Here is a 21712-nt window from a genome sequence, read left to right as displayed (position 1 = left end):
CACTGAAGAGTATCCTTTTCATGCAGTCATCTGCTGCACAATTTCACTCCCATAAGCCACTGCTTTTATAGAATAGATAAAATCTCTTACGTGCCTGATACGTCTGTAAGTTGAATAAAGGAATTAGAGTGAAGCTGAAGCTAAATTAGGCATTACCATGCATCGGAGCACTAGCAGTGGGAGAGACTGCAGGGGAAAAACCTATGGAAATGTTCATACCTAAGAAAATATGAAAAATGTTTATGAAGTTAAGCACACGTTGCTGAAGGGTTATTACAATTCTGAGCACCTCAGATTTGTGTGACCCATTTGAGACATTTGGGGCTGAAGTTTCAGAAGTCAGATGCTCTTTGTCTCAAGTCAGACACTGCAAAGCAGCTGTACTGAGAGCTGGAGAACACTCCTGACAATTTGGTCCTCAGGGTAAAATTTTCAGAAATGACTCTGTGATTATGAAGCAGAAGTCCTATCTTTTGAGTCTCATATAAAGTCACTCACTCATTCTCTGTGTGGTATGGCACCTCTATAAGGAAGGGAAGTCAGTGAGATTTAAGCTGCTAAGTCACTTAAGGACATCTGTAATGCCTTTCTATGAGGAATACATGAATATTTAAAAAGAGCATTTCTTTTTCAAGGTATGATACAGATGCAAAAGGATATCTTACTCACCAAGAATTTTTACAGAGACTGGGGATAAAGTTTGCACCTGCTGACACAGGGCTCAGCAGACATATCACAGAAGACAAGTATGCACACTTAAAAGCACATTATAATAATCAGCAAAAGAAGCATTCAAAGCTGGAAGAGCAGCAGAAACAGCAAACTAAAGCTCTGCATGTAAACGAAATGAAAAAGCAGATCAAGTAAGTTATTTATGAGCTTAGCATATAGCTTTCTGTGTTTGTGTTTAGTTTGTTAAGATGACAGTATGTACAATACAAATGTTATTTTACAAAAAAAGTCTCTGAATAGGAGTCTTAGAAGGTACTGGACAAAGTTTATACATAGCGTTATTGCCATGATTTTGCTGAAGATAAGCCTAACTCAGTAAGCATTGTGAAGTGATTTTTAAAATATTCTCCATGACTTTATATTACTCATTTTATAGACTTTATGGAAGCATCTATATTGATAGATCAGAGTGTCCACGCACATTCCCAGATGCTGGAACATGATCATCTATGCTGTTAAACTGCCAGAACTATCCTTGTTGCGCTTTGGCCTGTGTCAATTAATATTTTCCCTGATCACTGCTAGCACAGTTTAGGAGTAAGAATGCTTCAAGGACCATACCTAACAGGCAGTTTGCAGGCAGCTGACTGAGCTGCCTGTTTCAGCGACTGAGAAGGTTCACCAGCACAGATGTGCCAGCTGGCCCCTGTGGCCAGAGCATTCCCTGTTTATTGCTATAGACACAGCCTGTGGTTCCAGTGCTGACATTGCTATCAGCTCAGACTGAGCAAGTGCAGTTTGGTCACCCTGCAGTTCTCTCCTTCTCAGGCTGCTTCTGGCAGTGTAGGCTTAGACCCACCTGATTATGATCAGTAGGGGATTTTATTGCAGCTACAATGGCCGGACATATAGGACACTTTGGTCCCATATCCTATCCTGCCCCTTGGATGAGAGCAAAGTAGCAGTCACAATTGGTTTCACAGCCCTCTAACAGCTACTTAAAATGTCAGTAAATGCCTCAGCAGAAGCAGCAAAAAAACAGCCACAACAAAGATGGACCCTCGCTCCATATGAGAGAAATAAACCTCTTGTCTCCAAGCAAGAAGAGTCTCTGCCTCAAACAAAATCAACACTCACAGAGGTCATCGCTCCTGAGAAGAGCATTTGACAAACAAATGACAAAATGATATCCTACACAGAGTGAAGTCTAATGATCCATGCTTGCCCTAGTGAGTCAGTGGTAATTAGCCTGCTGCTGTTCATTGGATTCCCAAACCTGCCAACAGAATGAGGCAGCAGGAGAATCTGCTGCCCCAGTACAGTGCTATTAAAACTTTATATTCCAGGTTGTGGCCAGATACCACGTGGGTGCTTATCATGTTTTCTGCTCATGCTTTTCCTCCTTTCCAGAACTGTTTTTTTTTTTTAAATGAATATGAACCCTCAGGAGCAAGACAAATATATACCCCCAAGAGCACAGAGTTGCTTTCTTTTGTGCTTGGAAGGTATCTAGATGTTGTAGGAGCTAATAAACTATATATTAATAATAATAATGATAATTCCCCGTGACATTGTTGGTACAGGTGTTACGCTCATAAAGAAAGATGAGAAACTGTCTCTTGCAGGTAAAGAGTCATCCTCAGAAATCATTAGACAAAAAACAAAAAGAGAGAAGCCTCTAAGCTAAGACTTTTGGCTTTTTATCCTGATTTTTTTAATGCTATTTTTCAATGTCCCAGATAGTATGATGGAGTCAACGGCAACACAGCATCACAACTCGTCCGCCTGCACTGCAGCTCTCTGTGGCGTAGTCTGCCCTTGTGACGCACACAGTTATCAACAAATGTTCCACCTGTGAAAAAAATGTATAATATACAACAGAGATGGTTAGGCAGCCAGTGTGCTGTAGGTGTTGGTTATTACTGTATTTGCAACTGTCTGATGTGAAGCTTAGGCCCTAACTGTCTCATGCTGGGCTCTTCCACTCCATTTGTTGTACCAGCCAGTTGCCTCTAATCTTACACTTGGATGAAGAGCTCTCTTGGTCAGGAACCATCTATTTCTTACCCATTAGTGCAAGCCCAAGTGCAGTCTGGACCTACCTCCAATGCTATAACTAAGAAGTAATACTGCAAGTAGGGAAAAGGCTGTACTGCAAGCAGAAATTATGCAGCATGGCCCAAAGATGCAGATGCTCATCCTGAGGCAGTGCAGAGTAATTTAATCAATGAGGAAGACACACGAGGTTAAAAAAAAAAATAGAACTGTTTAGTTTTGAAAACCTATCATGACAACAACTATATACACATGTATATAATATATACATAGACAGTGATTGCTTAGTGATTATTTTAGAGGAAAACAGAAATTGGCAGACTGGATCAGAGACCATCTAGTTTAATTATCTGGTAGTGAGCAAAGCCAGATGTTTCTGGTTGAGGGGGAACAGTCTTCTAAGAGAAGGATGTGGAAAATTCTGTCCCCTAAACTAGGGCTGTCTCATCCTGGGCTATGACAAAGTTTGCTTTATGCCTACAGAGAAGATTTGCATATCCCTTTCACAAAGGATGTTATCATTAATTGTTACTATTCTGGCTTTTCCTGATATATATATATATATATATATTCAGTTTTGTTCTTAATCTGTTAAAATTTTTGGAGGCAGTGCCTTCTTCTCAGAATGAGTCCCACAGCTTTATTGCTTGTGGTCTGCAAAATTATGTCTTGTTATCGATTATTCCCACCTTTCAATTCCACTGAATGTTCCCCTTCTTGTTTCCCACACTTTTCTTACCCACTTCCTGGCCAGTGGGAGTGGTCCTGTGGTAGCAGGTCCTGTGTGGCTTTCTCTCCTGGAAAGCTAGAAGTGCAAGAGGAGTTGAATCCAGGCCTCTGAACTCCTCAAATTTTACACAGGGCCTTGGAAAGCTGTAAATGACTCTTAAGCCAGAATCATTGTTTGAAGAATGAAATCCATCTGCATGGTGACTGTGAAGGCCACAATCCACTGTCAGCCTTCCACTCCAGAAGGAGAAAAGACAGCATGTGACACGGGAAGCAGAAATGGGCACCATGCCCTTCTACCGTAAAAAGTCAGTGTAAGGAGATCTGTTCTTGGGCAGGAGAGTGGATGTAGTGGCTACAAAATGCAATCCTGATCATCCACATAGCTCTCAGCCCCCACTTCATTCTCACTGAGTTGGGAAATTGATTGCTTTCACCTGTCAAATTCTGCCTTGGAGGAGGCAGTTCCCCGAGGAGTGAATTTCTAGGATCCACTTTAGTACCACTGGGAGCAGCACCACACCTCCTTGTGTGATCATGCTCAAGTTCTCCCTTTACCATTTACACAGTGACTGCATGCAGCCTGTGTCCTTTCTCCTGGCTTTCTGCAAGGGCTGTGAACCTCACCCTAACAGCTTGGGAGCAGTTTTGGTGCTTTGTGATTACACACTGTGAAGCAGACAAAAGCTCTGGACATCTTAAAATTCAAAACACACTGCTGAGCCTTTTTTTTCTTCTTTTCTTTGTTGTAACTCACAGGAACAAATAACCCAAATTAGAAACAGGCATTGAACAGTGGCTCTCCAGCTCTTCAAGAGAAATACAGAACATTTGCAAGAAAATATTTTTTGGCAATGTAGTTTGATCTATGGTTTAAAACCTCATGCACTATTTACTGCTGCAAGTGGAATAATTACTGCTTAGAAACCTTTACTCAGTCCAAAAAATGTTGCATGCTTCAATTTTCTAAAAATATGAATCTCAAAAACTGTTTTGATTTTACCTCATCCTCTCATTGGCAAGGTTTAAGTGGAAGATAATAGCGATGAAGAGCTATCATTTAACAGAATAGCACTGAAGTAACATGCAACCATAAAGGATACCATGTGGACCATATCCTTTAACACACACCCTTACAATGTGGAAGGAGCAGTGCTATATAGTCTTCTGGGGCTGGAGGAGATTGATCTCTCAGTGAATTTACAGAGTGCCCTTAGGGTAGTCAGTTGGTTTTGACGTTTAGGCTGCTCCACCCTGGTCACTAAGTGTGACTGTCTTAGTGTGCTGGCATACTGAGGCCCAGCACCCAGCCTTCTGCCCCATTCCCCCTTGCACTCTCTTTGTAAAGCCCTGGTTCTTAAGCTGTGACACAATTCAAAAAAAAGCAAACTTTCTGTCGGTAGATTTTAGATTTCACCTCTGCTGGGAAATCTGTAGGCATCTGAACATAATAAAAGTTGAATCCCAGACATATAATCAGAAGACATTGGATCTGTATGGTCTCATATCTAGGAGAAGGACAAGGCAGTCTGAGCTGGTTAGTCAGTAGTTAGATACATGGAGATTCAAGACAGTGAAGCCAGCCTAAGCCCCGCTCTGATATGCATTCTCTGCAGCATTCTTCTGTATTCTTTCCAATACGAGTCTTGCTTTGAAAGAGACCCAAATACCACATGGTAACAGGAGCATTATGTGAAAAAGAGGAAGGAATTAACTAGAAGAAAGAGTTTTGAAAGTGAGAGAAAAAGGCTCTTTAGGGGCTTTTAGAAACTCTGAAACACACTGGCAATATTGCAGGCTCCTTGAAAAGATTCACATGATGCTTTGAAACCTCTATACAGTATAGATTCATCAGAAGGAAGCTCACAGCTATTTTCTGGAATATTACAGGCGTAGGAGCTATCAATGTTTTTAATGGTATGAAACCAAGCCAGTGTGAGAGGGCAAACCATGCAGCTATAGAAAGCAGGCTGAAGGAACATTGCACTCCTAAGGAAAGTTAAATTCTTGAAAGATACAGGTTTTATATGAGAATGCAAAAGGAGGAATCCTTTGAAGAATTTTTGGTTGATCTTAAAATAATAAATCAGTCAAGTAGTACAGCATTTTGAGAGATTCTATTCTAAGGGATCAGATAGTGATTGGAATCAGAGATCAAAGGTACAGAAAAGATGCCAGGAAGCTAGGATCTAGAGTTGGGAAGATCTGTTTAGGCAAGCAAGGCCAGTCCTAAGGGACAGTATGAAGGTATCAGAAGGGGAACAGGATGTGCTGACTATTGGAAAAGGAGAATGGAAAACAGCTTTGAAGAGACTCTTCAGAGCTATCTACAAGAAGCTGCAAAAATGAGATATGAAAAAATTCACAGATTTAAATTACATTTGGAGTTTGGAGATACTGCAGCAACTATAACAAAATATAGTTATTTTGCAAAACCTTGCAACTGAAAAAGCAGAAACAAAACAGAATACCTAACACACACCCCAAATCTGTATGATGGTGCGCAAACCAAAAGTGCGTTCTCTGCAAAAGCTGCAACAGGGAGCTGCAGACTAAGGATAAACACCTGCAAATTCAAAACTGGTGCTCAGCCAACGTTACGTCAGAAAACACTGTAAAAAATTCGAATCAGGAATCTCTGCATATAAATAAAGACTGTTGAAACTGAGGGTCTGTACCGAGAACCAAATTCCTACGAAGGATTATATGAATTTAAATTGAAAAGAAAAGATAAAAACAGTAGTTTAAGTTTATGGGCACAAAGAGCTAATATCAGGTCTAAAAATATGCCTATCCCTGGTCTTGATTAAAGCAGCAAATCTGGTAAAGGAACCATAAACGCAGGGTATCAGTCCCCAGAAGTCTTTGATGTCAGAGATAAAGTAGACACAGAATATAAAACCGTATTCTCCCAACAATCTGGGCTACTACAAGTGTTCGTCTGGTTATGAGGTAGAAGCTTATAAAGGAGCTAGATCACATAGGAATAATGGGGAGAAGTTTAAAAATGGAAGAGCCACTTAGCAACAGTAAGAAAAAAAGACAAGTCACTGAGATTGTCCTTACAACGAGTGAGGCTAAATATATGTGTCAGGACAGACACTTTCCTATAGAGGATATTTCCAGGAAAAGGACTGCATATGTTTGTACAAATATATATAAACTTTAGTACAAATTTATATTCTTCTACATCATCCGAGCAGAATTCCTTGCATGAGATGAGTTCAACACTGTGTACTTCTAGTCCATCATACAGGAAATACAGCTTTCACAGACTTTCTTTTGACTAAGAATTCATTCTTGAGATTTTGCACAGAAGCATAAGAAAGGCCATTGACTTGAAGCAACTGTGGCTGCTAAAATAGATACTGAAGATGTCCAGTAGGGAACCTGAAAAAAAGGGGGTCTGAGAAGTGGGAGCCCCCCCAAGAGGGTCTGAGAAGTGGGATTAGACAGAAATACAAATGTGAGGACAAAGAAATAACATAAAAGATTAACTGAAAACAAGACACAAAAGGGCCATTACAAATATGCTGTCCACAAAGATAAGGTGTCTAGATGCCTGTTAGCACAGTGAAAGTTGGAGGAAAGTTCGGATCAAACCTGGCAACCTGTGCAAGCAGCTTTTGAGTCGCTACATGAAATGCACATACAGGGCTGGCAATCTGGGAAAAGAGTTCCCAAATTGAAGGCATTAATAAAGACAACTCCTGGCCTGATGTATCTTGACACTAGAAGACAGACTAAGTTGTCAAAAGGAGGCCTACAGGCAGTATTATTGAAAAAACAAACAATGGAAATCTGTGGCCTGTGGTTCTAAGGCACTTGTGAGCACTGTGATACTAGGCACAGACTGAGAGAGAAGGGCTCTGAATCTACTATATGATTGCAAGGAATGTTGCATATTTGTTTATCGATCTGTTATGGTCAGAGCTGATACAAACCACTTTGTAGCCATGGTGAAAGAAAGATTAGCTTCCAGAATATAAAAATGTTGTGACTTTTTGGTGGTGGGGGGGGGTGTTCAGCTAAAACCATTCAGTTTGACAATAAAGTTTAAGCTGGAGAAATAATTATTGATTGAAGACATACTTTCTAGAGCATTTAATGAGTCTATTTTTGAAAACAACACAGAGAATGACATAATACATGGAAATTCAATTAAAAAAAGAGAATTATTTGATTTCAGAAGAAAGCAGGCTGGGTTTGCAGAGGATATACAGAAGATGACACAATGCAGAAAATCCTGAAGATTACCACCTGTTGGGTAGACAGCGCATTGCATGCCAAGCCTGTATCACCAATTCAGATTAGAGTTTTCTATGTTTAGTGGCATACACTTTAGAGGTAACAGCATAGTGGTGTCAGTGTATTACAACCTAACATGTTTCACAAAGTACAGGGGACTCATAAGGCTATTCAAAAATGTGAAAGAAAAGACTGTATGTGGATACATCTGAACCTGTTGTAGGTATCCAACTTAGGCATTAACCTGAAGTTGTATTTTGATAGAATTTAATATCAGAACATGTCACAGCATACACTATCTCTTTATTTGTTTGGATATGGCATCCCAGAAATTTTGTCTAGCAATGGTCCACTCTTCAGCAGCTAGGACTCAAAATGATTTGTAAGGGTTGACTGCAACATGTTCCATTCAAACCAGATACCTTCAGTTCAATGGTGAGCTGAGCTGAAACTGTTAAAAGACAGTTCAGGTAGGCTGTGGAGCGCAGAAGAGACCAAAATTTTTCTGAACTTGAGAGCACATCTTTGAAAAATGCTTTATTGCCAGCTGAAACTTCACTGAGCAGACAGTCCCAGTATTCCCAATTTCATCCAAATAACAGTGGAAGATACGATGGGTCTGAATCATATAATAAATTGCTAACCACCCACAAAAGTCATATTATAATTCATATCTTGTAAGGTACATGATGCTGTTCTTATAAACAATGGTGTTTCCTGGGTCCTGAGGGTTGTGGGGAAATTACTCTTTGTTCATATGAAGTACAAACTCCAGAAGGACTGATTCTTAGGAGAAACAATTGGCAAGGAAAATGTATTGCTCTTGTAAGGAAAATACTGAGTATACAGCCTCTTGAAAATAAATGGAAAACCAAGGATTCTGCAATGCTGTGAGTGGAAAGACAGCACCAGTAACTACAGCTGAGACCAAATGCCTCTGAGGAGATCCGTGAGAGGTTGTAGAGCTCTGAGGGGACTCACTGAGCATTGCTAAAAAGCACATGAAGTTTAGCACATCCTTTGCTGGTCTTATAAGAACTGACTGCACAGTATTCATACAAAGAAGCAAACATAAGAACTAGATACTGGCCCACGGACAGTGGCTTAACAGGGAGCAGAGTGAACTGGCCTAAGCTTTTAGTCAGATCAGAAGACAGGCGTGGCAAGAGATTGAGGCAATGAATCATACTTGATTATGTGGGTTACAATCTTGAACTGCATTATCTCTGTAATAAGCCTTTTATAGTACAAATCCTGATTCTCTAAAGAACTTGCACTCCACACTCTGTAACCTAAGGCTGTCAGAAAGAGCAGTCCCAAGGCAAATGGAGTGCAGCTGTAGTTGTTAACCCAAATCAAAACTTGTTATTTCTTCCATAAGGGTGTCATCTTCTAAGTGATAAATATATGTAGATAATTTATTTATAATTTAATCTCCATCAAGACATAATTCACAGCTATTTTGATCTTGCATTAATCTTAAGTGACTTTGGCAGTGAGTTGAGAATGTGCAGTAATGAGAGACGTCTGTGCCTGCCTGGTCCTCTTGACACAATTTGTGGAGAGGCTTGTGTTGACTCCAGAGTAAAGAGGCTGGGAGGGATATTGATTGGGTTTCCAAAGCTTCATCAAACAGTTCCTGATGTCATTGAAATGTAAGTGACAAAATAAGTGGCAGGAAGAGCCAATGTTTTGAGGCCTGAATTTGGAAACGGTAAATATCTCAGAGAAGTTTTAATGTACTGTTACGAAGCCCGCATAAGTCGGTAGGAGCGCTGCACACCTTCCCTCGGGCATGGATCAGGCCCTGCACTACTTTAGTTTTCCTCAGGTCTGATTGTTTTTGTTAAATAGTTCCTTTTACTATATCAAAGTTTCAGGAGCTTCAAATTACAGATAGTATTTTGCCAAACCCTTATCATTGTAACAGCCGCACGTTTTGCATCTCTGATCAGGACAGACTTTAAAAGATAGAGAACTATATTTTGTATTTGCAGTTCTGAATGGGCAGAGTAATCAATTAATCATCCAAGAGTCATTTGTTTACAATGGGAACAATTCTGTGTCCAAATTAAATATCGGGGGGAGGAGGAGTTTTCTTGTAAACAATTTGGCATTCCAATAATTTTTTTTAATCAGTCTTTGGATAAATTATATGAACTTACCACACACAAATAAGCTCAAGATCTTTCTCTGCCCTTCCACCCCTATTTTGTGTATTTTTTTTATCTTTTTTATCTGATTTAACAAAGGAGCTAAAAAAAAACCTGCTCTCTTTCCGGGATAAATTTAGGGATTACTTCCAAGATTTCAGCAAGGTCTTTCAAAAAATGGATAAAAACAGAGATGGCTACATAACAGTATGTGACCTGCACAAGATACTACAAGAATTCAGCTATTTCCTTGACTATGATCAGTTCAATGGTCTTCTAAATGGGTTTATATGATTATCTCCGAAGTGTCTCTTTGGTCACACCTAGCAAAGGTTGTGAGCTTGTACTCAGCATTAAGCATGTAAGAAGCTCTGTTAAAAGTAATGGAGGTACCCGCATGCTTAAAACTGCATATGAGTGAAAAATCTTTCTAGGTTATTGGCTCTGCAGGTAATGAGAGTGAAATGGCTTCTGACATAAAACCAGTATGTTCTGTGTATGTATATTTGTTTGCTAGTTTGTTTTCTTTATTTATTTCCATTTAATAGAGCAAATGTGTGGAAGAGATCCTGTTCCAAATAGAAACAGAATTATATCAGGTTATAAAATAGTCATAATTTTCAAATGCTGCTGCCATGCAAAGCTGTGCATTTGACGTTGTGTGTTAATATGAGCAAGAAGAAAATTCTCTTATGTAGAGGCTAAAGAACACAAAGGACTGGCTCCAACATTAGGTAGCTGGGGTTCTCCCAGCCCCCCAAAGATCATATTCTTGGCAACACTGGGCTTTATGGTCTAGAGCTTGCCAGACCAGACTCTTTTTTTGAAATAAAATTAACAAAGTCTTTTCACAGTTCACCTTTAATTGGGTGATCAACTTTTTATGAATTGAAACCCTAATAAGAATCTGCTGCTTGTTTCCTTCTCAAAGACCTCTTGATGATAAACACCTCTATTCATTGTAATTTTGTGCAGATTATTCCTTTCTTGATCCAAAATAGTCTTTTCTAAATAATACAGAGTAGATTAGCATATGCATTTAGTTTTATTACTAAAATTTTAATGCCCACTTGGCAATTTATTTCTCTGCTGAAATGGTGTTGATTATTTCCTTTTCCACACACTGTCTCCAATATTGGAGCCAGCTTGACACGGGTAGTATGTGGGAGTGCTGTGCAGCTGCAAGATGCAAAATCAGGGCTCTTGAATATTTTTTTCTTACTAGCAGATATTGGGTCTATAGTTAATTTCTTTTCCAGCCTGTTTTATAAAGCGTTCTCTTTGTTTTACTGGCTCTCGCCATTAATTAGACATTTTTGTAATTGGATATTCCGGTGATTGGTAGCTGAGGCATTGGTCCCCAGTGAAAGAGATGATAAAAGTACATTACAGTAATTCAGTCTTACACAAGAAATTTATTACGTAGTGAGGCCAACTTCGCTGTCAAGGCTTGACTCTCTAGGACTTGCCTTGACCATAACTCTTATTAGAAAGCCTAGTGCAAGCATGAAGAAGTCCAACCTTTCCCTTGCGGCATAGGAATTTTCTACCTATTACATGTATGTAAAGAATCTACAGTTCTGATAACTGCCTGTAAAATTAATGAAGTCTATTAAAAACCCCTCTGTAGTTAGTAACTCTGTATCAAAAAAACTAAGTGTAATCTAGCCTGGAGACTCTCTGATTGTATTTCAATGGTAGGAAATTCCATAAACTGACTACACTGGATACTTACTGGGTAAGCGAGTGTAGAACATGCCCCTGCTATTGTACTCCTGTGCAGTAATGAGTTCTACAGGCTCATTAAACAGGTTTGAAGCCTTCCTTTTATTTATTATAAATGTACTAGGTGTCATTTCATTGAATGGTAACATGCCACAGGACACTGGAAGAAAGTAGTTTTTCATGTTATGGTTAATGCTATTCATCCCAGCTTAATCTTTGATGCTGAATGACCTTTATTTTTGTATTTTTTCTGTGTATGTAAAGCTTGCCTTAATTCCAGTCCTTTTGTGGTAAAGTATTCTTAAATAAAAATTACTTTAGTTTTGTCACAAAGTCCTCTACAAAAAATCCCAAAATCATATGCAAGAGCTCATCTTTCCTTGTGCTGATATTTGATGCAAAAATATATTCACTGTTGTTACCTGGAGCTATCTTTAGTCAGATATGTAACCCACTGAATTTCTGATGTGATAGAACATGAAACTCCCCAGTGTCAGTGATCCAGCAGATGCTTCAGCTGACAGACAGAAATTCAGAAGTTGTGAGAGCAGTCTGGAGAGACTTTGGGCTGGTCCCTTAGATACAAAGTGTTCACAAATGGTCAGAACAGACCTCCTTACCAGAGTGCTTTGCAAGCCAGAGACAGCAGCTGCTGGGCCAAATGTACCAGCCCTTCTCTGCAGCTCAGCGGATATACCAAGGGAGGGAGGGCCACTGCCTGAGACACAGTGAGGCTGAGTCCTGCCCGTCACTTGGCATTTTATTGCCCGCACTCTAGGGTAAAACCTTTGAACTGCTTCCACTGACACCAGGGCCAAGAACCTTTAAAATCATTTTCTAGTTGCCTGCCAAACCATGCAAAGTGAGATACAGGTTCGGAAGGAAGTTACGTCCTTCCATCACAAACAGAAGGAGGAACTTTGTATGGAAACCAAGTTGGTTTCCTACCATGGATAGAGAAACTGAGTACAGACAAGAGCTGGTGGACCCATGCAGTATACCACAGAGCTGTAGCGGATGTACTAGCTTGTGTCGAGCAACAGTTTGCCAGACTACTTGTGGTACTGCTTCTTTCTCTAGAAATCATGATATACTGGCAGGCTTGAGCAGCACTTCAGAGCTCCTTTGACATCTGCAGGTCAAAGGTATTTTTATAAAGTAGAAAGTGAAGGCAGGTACTAGTGCTTGGTATAATGAAGATCTGCTCCTCAGCAGAGTCTGTTAGACTGTATTTACACTGTGACAGGAAGAGAAAATCCTAGGACAGGGTTGAGAGCCTACCTGTTCTCTGTCCACATTGGTGACAGTAAGCTCAGCAGTAGGTTGGGCTCAAAACACTGTGCTGTGCTTAAAAAACATCAAATGAATGCTGATGGACTAGAACATTGTGCACTTTGGCCCAGGCTGAAGCACTGGGTGAGCCCAGACTCTCCTCTTGGGCATCTGCAGATTGGCCTAAATCTGTGTTTGAGAGTGTGGTTGCATTAATTGATAGGAGTGATGTCTGAGACTTGAGAAAGAGCTAGGGTTCTAATAGGACTTAAACACTGGCAGCACAGACATCTCCTGAAGTGCTGCTGAAGTACAAATAATGCATCATCATAATTAATCAGTACAGACAACAGTGAGATAATTATTTAAAATCATTGGTATCTTTTTCTGTGTTTTTCTTTTAGCTTAGGAATCAGCATTCATAACAGCAAGCTCTCTTATTTTGATTTCCTGAGAGCAATTGATGATGGCAGAGCATCTAAATACCAACGGAGACAAAAGCAGGCTGTACCACCTGCAAGCTTTGCAGCTCTGAGCTTAGAAAAGACTCTAATTGAGATAAAAGAAATAGTTGCATCATCTTATGATTTGTTGTACAAGGTAAGTTTCATGTGGTCATCACATTTTATTTAATCTTTTTTTTTTCTGCCTGGCTGGGGACCAGCCTAAAGGGTTAGAAACTTTTCTGCTACTAACTGAGTGCTACCAAAAACCTTGGCCTGTGTAGAAATGGCGTATTCTGACTACTGCAGATGTTTTAGTTGATTGTATTCTGGTAATTCCACAAAAAAAGGGTATCAAATCAAGCCTCTAGGTGTTGTGAGGATGATAAAGATTGGAAAGAAAAAAGAAAATAGCAATCTTCCTCTCTTTCACAATTCCCTTTTCTCCTCCAGTTGTCTCTAAATTGTGTGCTGGGCATGTAAATAATACATCTTTTCCAAATAGCTCTTCTGAGTTTTTTAAGCTAAGACTTATTCCACATAGATATGATGTGCTACTGCAGTCAAGCATTATGGTTTTATCAGTGTAAGATGAAAGGATCATGTAGCTACTGAGGATACGGACATACGATCAAATGTGAGCACATTACAGTGGCTGCAGAAGTTAGCACCTGTCAGCTGGGCTGCTGCAACTATCTACATTTATGCTCTTGTCCACTTCTCATTCTGCCACAGAGAGATAAGATGCTTTAGCTGTCAAGCGGCATGTTCCTTGGTTTTCCCATTTGTAAAATGAGGACAATAAAAATAACCACTTTTCTCTAGAATTTTGAAAACCCTGAATGAAAAATGCTGTATATTAAGTAGCCGTAGACTGTTATGTCTGAGTCTGCAGAAATGCAGCAGCCTCTGGGAGTAAATAGTTCTTGATGCCACAGTAAGATTGTTTTCAGGCATGGGTAAGAATAATCAATAAGACCTGAAAGGAAACATTCCTATCACAACGAACTGTAGAGCCATGTTAGCTGCACCTGCAGTGGGAGACCCAGTTTAAGCCCATGGCTTTAGAGGCAGGCTTCTGCCTGCAAAAATGGTCTCACTACCTCCCATTCCCCAGCAATGTGGTCCTCCCACCTGCCTTGTGCCAATACTAGTACTTGTGTTGCTGCCCAGTGATCCGGGTCAGGGAGCTTCAGCCTGACAAAAGCCTGATCAGTTGCACACAGGCACGTGAGAGCTGCTGGCAGCACAAGGGAGGGGAAGGGAAGAGCAGCTGGGAATGAAACGGGCGTAGACCCCTCCTTTCATCAGTGACTGCATTTGTGAAATCTCAATCTATGGACACTATCGTGCAGGTAAAAATAACACAGACTTCCAACAAAGATGTCACTAATGGTGTCAATGATGACGAAAAAAATGTATTACACAGGAGATGCAGTTTCTTTAAAGAAACCTCTTTTCGCACTGTTTGGAAACTCCTGTAATGTTTATAAACTTATTGGGGTCATCTTGCCATTTTTGGCCAGATAGTCTGATTATTAAATAGGATACTGAAGTATTCATATAGTCGCTTTACATTTTTCACAGTAAAGCAAAAAATCCTTATTGTGCTCTGCATTATTAAAATAAGAAATAGATAAATTCAATAGCATGGGTTAGTGTTTGTTAAATTTTAATGGGGGACATGAGGCTTCCTGGAGGACAATATCTGTCTTTTCATCCCTGGGTGCCTTGGGAATGGGGAAGGTCACAGTTTTGTCTGTTGAGTGTATGATTTGAAGATGACCTCTGGCATGAACAAAGCATCCATCTGGTCTTTTAGAATGCCAGTAGGTGGTTAAAATAACTTGAGAGACTAATGCAGTTTCTCCAGGGAGAGCCACAGTTTGTCCACCATGTTATGGAAAAGCTGAACTTTTCTCACTTCCTTTATATTAGGTGTATATAAATTTCTCCCTTTGCTTCTGAGCCATTTTTTGAATAATAGTTGCTGTTACATATGTGATGAGGGACACTAAGCAGCATAAGCTTTTAACAAAATATTTTTTTGGAAAGAGGGAGGGCTAAAAGCACAGTTCATAGAGTCCAGCTGGGTTCAAAAACCATTTCTGCAAACCTTTGAAGTTTTATAACAAATAGTTAAGGAGTCCAGACGGGTCCTCTCTGTCGGTGTAATCATTTCCCACTCATTTTCACCATACTTCAGTACAGTGCATACTATATGCTCAGTGATTTGTTTTTTCCCATAAGATCTTCAATATATAAGTGAAGATCAAAATATTAAGAAGTTACAGGATCCCCTTTAATATTCTAAGGATTCTCTTCCAATATTGTTTGGACATTGTAGTGTTTATTTTGCCACTCAGCATGGTTCATGTACATAAAAATATACATCTTTAAACCCATTATTTATAACAGTTATAAGGCTAAAACATAAAAAACACTGTATTATACCCATATGCTATACTGCTAGAAGACTAATAGGACTTTAACCTGAAGTTTTGAATGGTGAAATATTCATTTACAGTGATGGAATCAATGATTTGTATGTGCAATATTATAAATAAGTGGCAGAATAAAGCAAGAGGACACAGTAAATTGGTAGCAACCAGACAGGTTGAGAGAGGATATGAACCACAGCTTTCCTAGACCTCAGTGCTTCTTTCACTCAGCTGTATTACTCTCTTGCATGAACTACCGAGCTACTCCTAAACTACTGCTTCTGAAATACTCTCCAGCTGCAACTGTGATAAACCTGATGTGTTCCCCCGGGAACCTTTTGGAAAACTCCCACGAAGGATAGGCAGGGTGCTTTGTGCAAGGGAGAACAAGACCAGAGCAAGCAAGCCTTCAGAATGAGCTGAAGCTAATCTAATGAGAATGAAGGACTATCAAGTCCTTTATAGAGTAGACAGAGAAAAGTATACTTGCCCAGCCAGTGAGAGTTATTCTTCTTTTGGTAAGAAAAGGCAAATAAATATGCTCAGGTGAGTTTAATTAAAAATATTTTAAATAAAAATTATTTAAGGCAGCCCTCAAATATTTTTGTTTGTTTCCTCCCTTGTCTTAACCATTGCCTATTCTGGAGTGTTTGGATACTTGATATGATGCCTTTCTGCTCTTACTGCAGGTTGTTGTTTATTTGCATATTTATATATACACTTGGCACAAAAATGCAGGCTATTTTTGCCTTATTTAAAAAATTGCATTTTGTTTTTAAAACAATGGTAAATTTTTAACCAAGTAGGATTCCAGTAAATGTTTTTTGTTTCTTCATGTATAAAATACCTGCGTGTAAAAGGTATAGGGGTCTCAAGCATTTCCATGTAAATTGCTAAATGGATACTAAGAAAGAAATCTGTTTGGAATGTGTAGCTTTGCTTAAGTAATACAAATTTTTGATTCTCAGGCATTTTCTCTGTTTGATAAAGAAGATACTGGGGTAATTAAAACACTGGAATTTCGGCAGGTACTTGACCATTTCTGCTTTAAATTATCAGACAAACAATTCAGGCACCTTCTCAAGAACCTTAAACTTCGTGAAGAATTGACAGTAAACTGGAAGATTTTCCTGAAGAATATCAACCTCCACTCAGAGGTAAGAATAGCTACCAAGCTATAAGATATTTCTTTTAAAGATAAGATCTAATGCGTTAAAAGTGACTGTCTAACTAAGCACGTAAATTCACGTATCTTTCTGTTGCCCTCTCTTGAACTCCATAAAGTCCTGACCTCCTTATAAACTGTTCTCCGAGGTTAAGCCTTGCACTTAGATATAGGTCTGTACGTGTGGCAAGCTGAAAGCATGACCACAGATGCAGCCAAATTGCCCCAAATGGACGATGTAGGACCCAAATATGCCCGATGAATTTTGTTCCCCAACCTGGTAGGTGTTGTATGAGCAGGGGGTGGATGGAGTGGGAAGCCCACCAGGTTCTTGGTGCCAAACAGTAATAGCAGTGTACATGTAGCAGGAAGAGGTGATAGTATGTAGACCTAAGTATGGGGGACCTAAGTATGGAGAAAATGTTGACTGCAGTCATAGAATCTTCTGCTGCTCTGAATATGCATCTTGCAACAACTCAAAGTATAGAGACCAAAATCCACTTAATAGTTAACTGTGCCACACTCGCCCAAACTTTTTCTCTGTGGCAGAGGTTTATGTCTGCAGTGTCTCACTCTGTCTAGTTCACTTGGTGCAGATCGCAGGAACAGATACTTCAGTTCATGCTCACGTCCTTTCATAAGTGCAGAAATCCTCACTGAACTTGTAAATAGCAGGAGCATATTGAAAGGTGCAGGTAAAAGCAATCTCTCTCCTATTTTAATTTCACAGTCCTTCCTTTTCCTCTAGTTTCTCCCATCTTAGGCCGCCTTACCCAGCGGCAAGTGGGTGTAAGTAGGTCTGAGTGTAAAGGAATACAAATGACATTACCTTGCAGTTCGTTTCTGAATTTGGCTGAGCATGTGAAAGCCACATTCTAGCAGTTTACATAGCAGTTCTAAAAAAACTAAGTAGTAGCCTGCATCTTAGGTTCTAAGAAGTAACTGTATTTCACTTTCAAAATATATGCTTGAAGCACAAATAAAATGAGAAAAATAATAATCATCGCCCAACGGGAAACCATATAAAAAGCCTACCACTTTATTACCATGGCAATAACAGAATGTTGTGCAAAACAAATCCATATAGAACTATATGGTAATTAAATCCTGTGTCATAAAGCAGAAACTGAAAAACCAGTGAGGTCTTTATCTCAGTCTGTTAATAACCCGAGTCAAAAAGTCTGTTTGGCTTTCAATAACTGCAGGGCTTCAGTGATTCATGAGAGGAAAGAGAGGGACCACAGTTCTCAAATGAAGGAGGACCCATAAACCGCTTCAAAATGTTTGTAATATGTTATAACTTTTTGAATGTGTTATAGACTTTATACATGCGTGTCAGTTACCAATAGGCATAGATTTACCAGAGTGTTTATTATAAGTGTAGTTTCGTTCAAAATTTTATAAGGTTGCTTAAATGTATTTTATTCTCTGTAAATTTAGCATTAATATTTATAGTAGTGCAACTGTTACTTTGTCCTTAGTGGCAGGACTACATTTAATTATAGTTACTTAAAAAATAGTTGGGGATTTTTAAATATTTATATTTTCAGCTTATGAATATTAAAATGCAATCTTAACAGATATAATAGATTACATAGTTCTCAAGTGAAAAACACTGGAATGCTTTGTATAGGTTAGAAAATGCTGCATTTCCCCTTTATCCTGCTTTTATGCTGATATAATTCCAGTAAATTTCAACTAAGTCATACCAGCACAAAGACCAATTGTATGGAATATAAAATATCTGTATAATTATTTTAAGAATGTATTTGTGTGCTGTAATATTGACCCATTAGCAGGCTTGCATGTTAACTTCAGAATAGGTAACTATTTTTGTTAGGAAAGATTTTGCTGTAATGCCTCTTCATTTTCCAAGTAGGTGCTAAGCCTTCATAACAACTTGAACAAGCTGTGCACTCCCAAGATCAGACTCTGCAAGAGTGTACATTTTAACTCGAAATCTCTTTAACAGTCCTTCAAGACCCTGAGTACTTTCCACCTCAACTTAGCAGAAAATAAGGCATCTCCAGATCTTTCAGGAGGTACTTGGTCCATGAAAGGAGTGGAGCTTGTACTACTTCTTTTGGTATAACACATTCTCCTTGAACACTTTTCTGTGCTGTGTCATGGGTAGCAGGGATAAATCCATCATTTAAATCCCAAATTAATCCACATGGGAACATTTTTTAAAAGACAAAACAATTATGAACTAGGTTCACAGTGCTGGTTTAGCTTCCAGATGCTCTCAAATCTCACATTTTTCCATTGGAGTTCAAACCAAAATTCCCCACGCCTTTGCAATTTCATCCCACCCTGGCTTCACACATATCCCTGGGCTCCTGTGCAGGTTCTGAGAGAAGGCTGGTTGTTAAATTTTTCACTTCATCCAAACATGCTACAATTTTTGCCTGTAAAGTATGTAACTAAATTAATGAGGTATGCAACTCATTCAGGCACATTAGGAAAACTTATCATTACACTACACAATTTGATCACTGAAGTATATTAAAAAGTAACAAGTAAAGTATGCAGCTTGATCATTAAAGTATGGAAAATTTACTGAACTAGTAAAGTATGAGCCTGGGATGACTTTTGTCTCAAATGGCACCTCATAAATAAAACCCACAACCACAAAGGCAAACATTCACAAGCCCAAAAGCCTTACTGGTTTAAATTGTACTTTAAGCTTAGAAAAGAGCTGAATAAGGAGAGATGAAAAAATATTGCGGAAATTATTTCTAAATGTTTTATGTGTCATGCAGATCTTTTGATGGCTCTGACATATGCTAATGAGCTTTGCATTCTGATTAATTCTCTAGAATACACACTATAGCATTTGTAGGTCTGGTCTGATTTATATGAATAGGGCTCCCGCTGAATCACAGCTCTGTAGGGCTATACTATACAAAAATAGAACTAAAGAAATGTAAAGTATTTTAAGCAATATGATTGTAGCTCAGTATTCAGATAAGAAAGAACTGCGATTACGTTACTTAACCCTGATGTTACTAATCAACTGCAGAAGAACTGAGAAAGGAAACAGACAGAGAGGATATTGTCTTAGGTGGGAGAGAGGATATTGTCTTAGGTGGGATGCTGTTAACCACCAGTGGACCCTCTGAGGTTACTCTAAAAATCCAGACCCTGAAGCTGGGAATCTGCATCACGAACCTTTCTTGGCTGCCAGTCTTATGATTAATAAGGCCTAAGTGGAGCTCTTGTACATTAAATTAAGTGGCTAATACAGTCTGGCCTAATGGAAGTAGCAGCTGGGAATCAGACACCTCTTTCCCCCTAAGAAAACAGCTCACACTGGGAAAAGACATTTGAACATATTTCCGTTGGGGAAGGGAAAAAATAAAGAACGCGTGTTAAAAGCTGTAGTTCAGGGAGTGCTGGTCAGGTCTAGAACAGCAAGGTTTTTACACAGAATCAGCAGCACAAATGTGGGGAATATGTGAGAAAAGGAGGGCTTGTGATCAGGGCCAAGTACTTCGCTGTTTTGCCTTCCTGGAGCTGTCGCTGCTGAGCACATGTACTGCAAGCTTAGTAAACCTTGAACTGTCAAGTCCAGCAGTGAGGAGAAAGAGAGCAGGTCAAGCTGAGGAGATGGCAGAGAGAATGAACAGACCATGGCTCATGCCCATTCAAGGGCAGGAATTCAGCTCACAAGTGATTTGCTAGCATGTGTCTTTCAGCTAACAAGGGGAATTACTGGAGCGAGCAGGAACATAGTCAATAAAAGTTTTTGTTTAGAAAAACGTGATTTCATCAAAAATGATGAAATTTGGAGATCACTTTGATTTCCAGGATTTTTTTGCAGAAAAATTTGCAGAATAATTCAGTATTGGATCAGGTATTTCATTTAGCCTTGTCTTGAACTTCCTGTTTCCACCCCAAATCTTCCATTTTTGTTTGCATTTAGCTTTCTGTTCTGAGTTTTCCTGCAGTCTGTCTCATACTGCAGAGTGCCTTCTTGACCAGCTGAGTGCATCTTATTTTCAGCCAGTTCTGTCTAATCTGTCTGCATGCAAAACTGCAGGTGTGTTTGTTTCCTTCCTTTCCTTCTCCGTTCTCAGTAATGAAGAAAATAGTCTAATGAAAGTACCAGGAGGAAACAATAGTTTCCTATTCTGCAGCCAAAACTGGTCAAAAAGTTTCATTTCTTAAAACAAAATCCCTGACAAACTACTTCAGCCCTCTTGAAACTCACCTTTTGGAATTTAAGTTCCATCAAAAAAGAAAAAAAAAAGGTGATTCTGCCCTTATTTAGCGACAGAAAACAAAATTTTAAAACAGAAAATAGTTCCTTGGGATGGAAGTGCCTTTCTGGGTTGCTCTACATTTAACAGAAGAGGAGGGAAAGGAGAAAGTAGGGTTAATGGTTTTGAGAACAGGCCATCAAGTATGTTGCATGTGGGGTAGCCTCTCTGCTGTTGTCGAGCCCTGCTAGACACTGCCGTGGGGAGAGGGGAGTAGGGAGCAATCACTCTGGCGCCTGCTTCTCTGTCCTGTGCTACGTAGGTCCATCTCTGCTCTGCGGAGGACACACTGTTCCACTGTCGCTTTAGGTGGCTGGCTGGATGTTGTGCAACAGCAGGGGTTAGGTTCAGCCGAGTTTACCGCTTTTTCCTGGGAATATTTAGCTGCCTTCTCACCATTTAGCACTAGCCAAGTTGCAGGTAGATCTTGCCCAGTGTCATTTGCCTACATTTTCTCTGTGGTTTTTGTTGAGTGAAGGCATGAATCACTGCTTATTTTATGCTTACCTTTCATCTAAAGAGAAGTACTTCATAGGCCTACCTCTCC

At 39.5% G+C, this 21712-nt stretch overlaps 1 protein-coding gene across 1 annotated transcript in view; it reads left to right on the top strand.

Moving 5' to 3' along the window:
• EFCAB6 (EF-hand calcium binding domain 6) overlaps nt 1-21712 on the top strand; it is a 110639-nt gene that overhangs the window by 72011 nt on the left and 16916 nt on the right. The window contains exons 22-24 of the mRNA XM_064513415.1: nt 636-863; nt 13259-13454; nt 16707-16895. Of these exons, the coding sequence (XP_064369485.1) occupies nt 636-863; nt 13259-13454; nt 16707-16895 (613 nt within the window). The remainder of the gene's footprint in view (nt 1-635; nt 864-13258; nt 13455-16706; nt 16896-21712) is intronic.

The sequence above is a fragment of the Dromaius novaehollandiae genome, chromosome 1 (assembly GCF_036370855.1).
Source record: "Dromaius novaehollandiae isolate bDroNov1 chromosome 1, bDroNov1.hap1, whole genome shotgun sequence".
Classification (NCBI taxonomy): Eukaryota; Metazoa; Chordata; class Aves; order Casuariiformes; family Dromaiidae; genus Dromaius; species Dromaius novaehollandiae.
This window is presented reverse-complemented; position numbering and strand designations above follow the sequence as displayed.